This window comes from Montipora capricornis, chromosome 3, assembly GCF_036669925.1.
Source record: "Montipora capricornis isolate CH-2021 chromosome 3, ASM3666992v2, whole genome shotgun sequence".
NCBI classification, from domain to species: domain Eukaryota; kingdom Metazoa; phylum Cnidaria; class Anthozoa; order Scleractinia; family Acroporidae; genus Montipora; species Montipora capricornis.
In genome coordinates, this window is record NC_090885.1 from 15,733,284 (window position 1) to 15,740,543 (window position 7,260).

General features: G+C 41.7%; 1 protein-coding gene across 1 annotated transcript; it reads left to right on the forward strand.

The window, feature by feature from the left end:
* The first annotated feature begins 400 nt into the window (after positions 1-400).
* On the forward strand, positions 401-6,434 carry LOC138042370 (glycine betaine transporter 1-like). Its single transcript, XM_068888232.1, has 3 exons — positions 401-1,161; positions 3,400-3,454; positions 4,197-6,434. Exons 1-3 carry the CDS (start codon positions 738-740, stop codon positions 5,524-5,526), a joined length of 1,809 nt encoding a protein of 602 aa, XP_068744333.1. The 5' UTR covers positions 401-737; the 3' UTR covers positions 5,527-6,434.
* The last annotated feature ends 826 nt before the right edge of the window (positions 6,435-7,260 follow it).

Consider the following 7,260-nt stretch of genomic DNA (forward strand, 5'->3'; position numbering starts at 1 on the left):
TTGCCGAATTCCGGCAGATCTTTGTCGAAGTCTGCTCCGGTGGTCTATGTTTCTTGAGCCTTCTCCATATTCAATCCCGATCCCAGAGGTTTTTCTTGATTGCCATGATCAGCTCGAACAAAATGTAGCCGCGAAGCGGCGACAACAAACCGGAGAAAAGCTGGTTTTCCTTCGATTTGTTGTTGTCGCTTCGCTGCCACATTACGTCTGGGGAGAAGAAACTGTGTTCCCGAAAACCCTCGCCAAACCACAATCTGGACGAGTAAAACCACAGAAAAATTAGGGCAAACCATATCTTCAACTAGATGATATGGAAAGCGGTGTCGGAGTGTCAAGTTTCTTCATTGTCGAAAAGTTTTATGTTAAATTAGCGATCACAGTATTCGACACGTGCATCGAGATCTTTGCTTTTTATTTCTTCATCAAAGGCAAAGTATTTTCGATTTCCAAATTCGTCAGTTAACAATGTGCCTGCAGTTGTCTTTGAGTTGTTTACCGGTAAAGAGTGAAATTACGCTAAGAAACTTTGAGACAATACACCCATGCGCCTCGACCAATTTCCGTGGGTGTCACCTGCGAGCGCGCGTTGCCACCTGTCACCGCTATTTTGAATACATTAATATAAATTAGGGGTGATAAAAGCGCGCTAAAAAAGCCGTGGTCTCGTAGTCGACTACAAGACACCGCCGGAACAATCGAAATTGAAAGAGCCGTTGCCATAACCCATAAAGGTTACGATGGATTCTAGTAGCGAACGAAGTGACCAAGAAGATGCTTTGAACAGATGTCGTTGGTTCAGAGTGAGCTGGAAATGGTGCAAGATGGGCCGCTCGAGTGTAGGAATAAACATTCGCTTGAATCCAGTCGTTTCTGTCGTGTCTGCATTGATTATCTGGGGCTTTGTCGCCTGGTGTATGATTGAGCCTGACGTGGCGAATAAACACATGGGAGAGTGGAAAAAGTGGATCACAGAATCCTTCACATGGATGTACATTGGCACGCAAGATGCCTGGGCCGTGTTTATAATCGCTCTGTACTTTTCCAAATACGGCAAGATGAAACTGGGCAAACCGGATGAAAAACCTGAATTCAACGACGCGTCTTACTTCACAATGCTGTTTGCCGCTGGCATAGGGATCGGCTTGTTCTACTTCGGAGTCGGTATGTTTAAACCCATGAAACGTAATTTTACACGATGGAATTGAATTTGTCTTCCATATTTTCGAATTCGCAGAACAGAAAATCTGTAAAATTGGCCACTGCATAGGGAGCAAAGTACAAAACTGTCTGGACTCATGACTTCATTCGCCACGTGTAGATAAATTCTTACACAAAATAAATAAAGATTGACAAGAGAAAAAGGTACGAAGAAATCACGATAGAAGATTTAAGAAATTTTCACCTTTTTAAAAAAAAATTTACTCTTCCGCCGAGGCATGCTCAGTGAGACAACTCGCAGTAAAAGTACTTTCCCGGCGTAAAAAACTCTCAACTTGCCACAAGCGAAATTATCACGATGTCACGCCTGCTTGCCCTCAGCCAATCACATGACCAGTTATTTATATTGTAATGACTAGCGGACGTCAAAGGAAAAAGCGCGGGCTTTTTTATGCAAATATTTTCCGTTTCAGTGATTTTACTCACTACGAACCACGTGCAAAGAAAGCCAGATTATTTTATTGATCTGGGGATAAGTAAATTTCCTTCTCCAAGATGATTTCAGGAAGGCGGCCGACATCTGGAAAATCAGAACAGATTGATCGTAGAAAGGTTACGCACTTTGGCGTTAAAAGGAAAACAACATTTCCGATCGAGGAAACTTTTCCGACCTTTTCGCCCGCCTTTTCGCTTGTTGAAACAGTAAACATGTCGAAGTTTTAAGACGCTTTTCAGGCTTTTCCCCGTTCCCAAATACTGAATTCATGGCAGGCATCGAAAACGAAAGGAATTTTAAATTTCGGTCTGGATCAGTAATTTCCCAACACATCTATCATTTCGGGGAACGGAAGGGCAAAGTTCGCTGTTTCAAAAAGCTGAATGAACGAATCACAGTCATTTTAATCCCCAAGCAGATATAAGCCCTTATTTTAATATTGCCATAAGGACATTTCGTAGATTGTGAAGCCTGTGTATATTAATCACATGTCGACGAGTCTCCTATTCTATGAAACCTCGATTCACTCGGACGTGACTGACATGATGTAAACAAGCATATGGCTCACGATGGTTTATTAAATAAGTTAAGACTTCCCCGCTTACTCATTCATTGTATCGAACGAAAAGGTTCAGCGATATTAATTTTCTTTACAAATCATGAAGCATAGTGAAAGAAATTAGAATGGAATATAATTAATTGCCACATTTTTTCGAGTCTTGCGATATTTGGAATTGTTTTGGTTTGGAATGTTGCCGTGGATGATGTTGTGTCTGAAAACGTTTTCTTTGGTTTATACATCATTGAAGCAGTGCTCTAGCTAAAAGTCCAAGAAGAATTTTTTAATTTTGATTGTGAACACTTCCCCAAAACGTCTTCAAATGACTTTATTTCCTCCTCCGTAACAATACAATCAATCGTTGTCGGCTCACTTGCACATTCTTTTTGTGCCTTCTTGATGCTATTGTCCTCTTCTCAAAACATTCTTTTTCCCGTAACCTTAGTTTTAAAAGCATCTTACAGGATACTAAAAAATAATGCAATATTCTCTCGTAAAAATTCTTTTCGTTCTGATTTAAGTAAGCTCAAACGTGTATCTTAGACAGATCAATATTCCCTTGCACTTTTATATTTTTTTGAGTACGTTTTAGTGTTTAGCGTACAGTATTGCAACTGCCATAAATAATCGGCGCTCGCTTTATATTGATCCAACGATCCAGCACGTTCCTTCACGCGAAGGTATAGACCGTATTCTTAAATGGCGGCTAAGTAATTATTCTTTTGTCTTTATGCTAATCATCCTAACTGGCCTCGTAAACACGAACAAAATTCAAAAGAATTTTTGTTCCAAAGTGAGGCTAGTTAGGATGATTAGCACAAAGACAAAAGAATAATTTCTTGACCGCCATTTATGAATACGGTCTTATCCTTGACAGCTTTCACGTGACATTCTGGCTGCCATTTTGAATGAAAAAAGTCCCTTGGGAATTGAAATTATTACTATTGGCAGATTTTATTACCAAATTAGTGGTTCCTATGATCAGAGAGGCTCTAGTGGGGCCATCTCTGATTTGCTGACAGGTGAACAGAAACAAGTTCAATACGATTCGGGTTTTGGAGTTTGTATTGAATATGGACCACAGATCCTTCATACCAGGTTGTAGTGGAATATGCACTACACACATTACAGAGTTTTATAATCAGTTGATGTCTTGAATATTTACCACCGTCTTCTTTTGTTGTAGCTGAACCTGTATGGCATTACGAGCCTGGTCACTATGGAAACCGATTTTTTGGAAGGTATGCTCCGGTGATCAATTGCATTGATTAACATTCTGGTCTAGGGATCATCACGGAAATCGTACATGCTTAATGCATGAAAAATGGTTCTTTGGCTGCCAGTCATTTGTAATTACTTATTTTGTTGCCTTCAAAGCCATCTGCCTACTCATAAGTAAATTTAAAGGCGATGGAAATTTGGTCTCTCTGAATGTGGTAAAGATCAGTACTTCAGAATGTCGTGTTCATGGCTAACTGCTGCCACAAACAATCAAATGAAACGCAATAGACCGTATTCATAAATGGCGGCTAAGTAATTATTCTTTTGTCTTTATGCTAATCATCCTAACTAGCCTCGTAAACACGAGCAAAATTCAAAAGAATTTTTGTTCCAAAGTGAGGCTAGTTAGGATGATTAGCACAAAGACAAAAGAATAATTTCTTGACCGCCATTTATGAATGCGGTCTATTGAATATCGATTTTTCCAAAGAGCGGAGTTCAAATTTAAGTGCAGACTTAAGTCACCAATTTTATTTTCCATCAAAGGCATCAGGTAACTGCAGTTCACGCCCTTTTACTTGTCTGATCAGGTTTCCTTGGTATTAGTTTCCCAGCTTATCGGATAGAGGGATGGGTGTGTTGTTGGTGTAGGGTGAGGGAAAAGGTGGTATAAATCTTTTTCCTCATTGGGAATTAAGATATAGCATGCACTTCCCGTCTTCAATGAAAAGATAGCTTTTAAACATGTGGTTGGATTTACAGGTACACGGATAATCAACGTGCCCAGGACTCCATCAATCTTACCTTGTTCCATTGGGGTATTCACGGATGGATTGTGTACGTTGTGGTGGGTCTTCTCCTCGCTTTCGTTGGCTACAGGCAGGGTCTCCCCATGACCATGCGCTCATGCATGCATCCATTGATCGGTGACAAGATTTACGGATGGATGGGAGACGTGATCGATATCGTCTCCGTTGTCTGTACCATGTTTGGCGTCTGCACTAGCTTGGGTCTTGGAGTGATGCAGTTAAACGCTGGAGTTCATCGTCTGAAGGACGCCATAGAATTCAGTACCCTGAAACAGATTATTATCATCTGGTGCGTTACAGCCTGTGCCACCGCCTCCGTGATAAGCGGTATGAAGGTGGGAATCCGACGTTTAAGTGAGATCTGTTTTGCTCTCGGAGTCTTCATCATGATGCTGGTATTCTTCCTTGACGATCCTCGACACACGCTCAACTTGATCGTTCAGAGCACTGGTTATTATATGCAAACCATCATACAGCTTGGCTTCCATACCGATGCTTTTGCACAGATGGGAAACGCGCCAGATAACAAGGAGAACCAGGAATGGATGAACGATTGGACCATCTTTTACTGGGGCTGGTGGATTGCCTGGTCTCCTTTCGTGGGAATGTTTATCGCCAAGATCTCAAGAGGACGGACCATTAGACAGTTTATCAACGCAACCCTCACCGCCCCAGTCGCCTTCTCAATCCTTTGGTTCAGTGTCTTCGGCGCAGCGGGCTTAAAGATGGAACGAAACGCTGCGATCAAAAACATAACTTGCTCTTCAGTTATTGGCGGAAAGGATGCGACAGAGTCTCTCGATGGCTTGTACCGATTGTCTTGCCGCGGCAAAAACGACATGTGGTTTGACGTGATGGAGCAATACGGCGCGCTCGGCACCTTCCTTTCCGTCCTCTCCCTGGTTGGCATTGTTCTTTACTTCGTTACCAGTTCCGACAGCGGTTCCCTTGTGATAGACTGCCTCTCAGCCAATGGTGACCCCAAGCCTCCTGTTCTGCAGCGTATCTTCTGGGCTCTCACAGAAGGAGCTACGGCCACAGCCCTTTTGTACGTTGGAGGTGACGAAGCACTGACCGCCTTGCGGACAGTTTCGATAGCATCAGGTGTTCCCTATACCATCATGCTGTGCTTTATGTGTGTGGCTGTTTGGAGGGCCGTGAAAATAGAAGCCGGAGATCTTGATGTGAACGGACCTCAGTTCACCACTGGCCTTCTGGATGTGCTCAGCACGCCAACAATACAAAGCGTGCAGAAGGTTCTCCTCAGCGTAATTACACCTTGATATTGTATGGGCGTAGCAGCTGGAGAGACGGAGAAGCCAAACGGAAGGAAGTGGACTCATATGCTGATACTGGCGATACCCTTCTACGGGTGGATCGGGCTTCTTGTCTGGGGGTTCTTTGTCTCTGGCGTTGGCTACGTTGGATGGTGTGTCCTGCTCGGCTTCGTCGCATATGCATCAGGGATTCGTCTTTCGATTCGCGAGAAGTACGGAATCAACGGGAACATGGCGGAAGATTTCTTCGCAGTTGCTTTCTTGTATCCATTTGCAGCCTATCAAATGGAACATCACGTGAGAAATTATAGGCCGAAGAACAGAAAGGAAGAACACTACTTCGCCAATGGATCTGCGCGACTTTGTCTGTCAGAAAACCCATCACAGTCGTGTTGTATTCCTCAAACAGAAGAAGAGAAATTGCTAAGTGATCCAAACGAGAGAAACACAAACGTTTAAAACCCTTTTCCGGGACAATCGCAGAGACTCGTATCTTTAGCTAAGTTAGTTTTATCCCAAATCAATTAAAAGTTGCGTTTTGTCATGTTTCTTGAGACACAAGATGGTAGGAGATCTCACATAAGACAAGACAAACTATGTTTGTGCTAGCTCTTGAATCTAACCAGGTATTTATTTGAAGGCTTAGTTGATCTTTTAAATCCTTCAAGTTCCAATTGTAATAGTTTACTTCAAATGAAGCTTAAAAGGTTTGTATAAAGTTTCGATTTTGTAACATTAAATTAAGAATGTAATTTGTTTAGAGAAGTTCTGTTAATTATTGACTAGTGCGATATTCAAAGAAATTCGAAGTAATTTAGGGTTATTTATTATAACGCTTTGGTAAGTTATATCACATCTTTGTGTTAAAGCAATGTTAAGGATAAAAGTAATAAATACGTTAACAATTTTCTATAGATCTCTCGTCGTTCAATGAAGCTATTATAGGCAGGGCTTTATAGGCCACTTTCGAAAATACCATAATGCTCTTTGTATGTCCCTCCATATTTTGCAAAAGCATTGTTTTTGTTTTCTCTTGGGACCATTGTTAAGTCCCGAGAGAAACTGGAAACAATGCTTATGCAAAATTTGGAGGGCCGAGGGTTTTCTATAGGGACCATTGTACGTCCCAGAAAATTGGCGAGTTTGCCGCTTGCATTTTCTGCACTTGTGAATGGTACGGAGCAGTTCTCCACTTAGCTACGGTTTCCCAGGAAGAGCGAGGAGCTCATCTCTGTACACCTTAAAAAGGGTAAAATCGCAGAAATTGAAATGATAGATGTCCGTTGGAGAAGAGATGTGAATGCCGTCTGCAAAAACTCACTGTTTGAAACTAATTGTTTTTTCCCTGAAGTCATCATTGCCTTTTAAATGTCCAAAGAATATTTGAAATCTCATAAGTGGAACGAGCAAATAGTTTCCTTATAACAACAAAAAACTTTTCGTAAAAGTGCTGTTTTAAAAGAACTGAGCCGGAACTGGTAAAAAGGGGAAATAGTGAGACAAAAGAACAACGTTGCTTGGTTTTTGTTCACTAAAAGCTTTTATTCTTGCCAGTGTTGATCTTAAGAATTATAGCAGAACACCTAAACTACCTAATGTTATTCTACCCCAGACGTTTTCAGAAGTTTTCAGACTTCCTGTGCTTTACTGCTTCGTAAAATACCGTAAAATTCCGAAAATTCGCCCCTCCGTGTATAAGCCCCTCCAAATATATGCCCCACCAAAGCGGCAACGCAAAAA

Bases quoted from the DNA above. Each gene is read 5' to 3' on its own strand.
- LOC138042370 (XM_068888232.1), top strand. From the start codon at position 738: ATGGATTCTAGTAGCGAACGAAGTGACCAAGAAGATGCTTTGAACAGA. The intron at 1,162-3,399 runs GTATGTTTAAAC...CTTTTGTTGTAG, and splicing joins CTTGTTCTACTTCGGAGTCG to CTGAACCTGTATGGCATTAC. The intron at 3,455-4,196 runs GTATGCTCCGGT...TTGGATTTACAG, and splicing joins GGAAACCGATTTTTTGGAAG to GTACACGGATAATCAACGTG.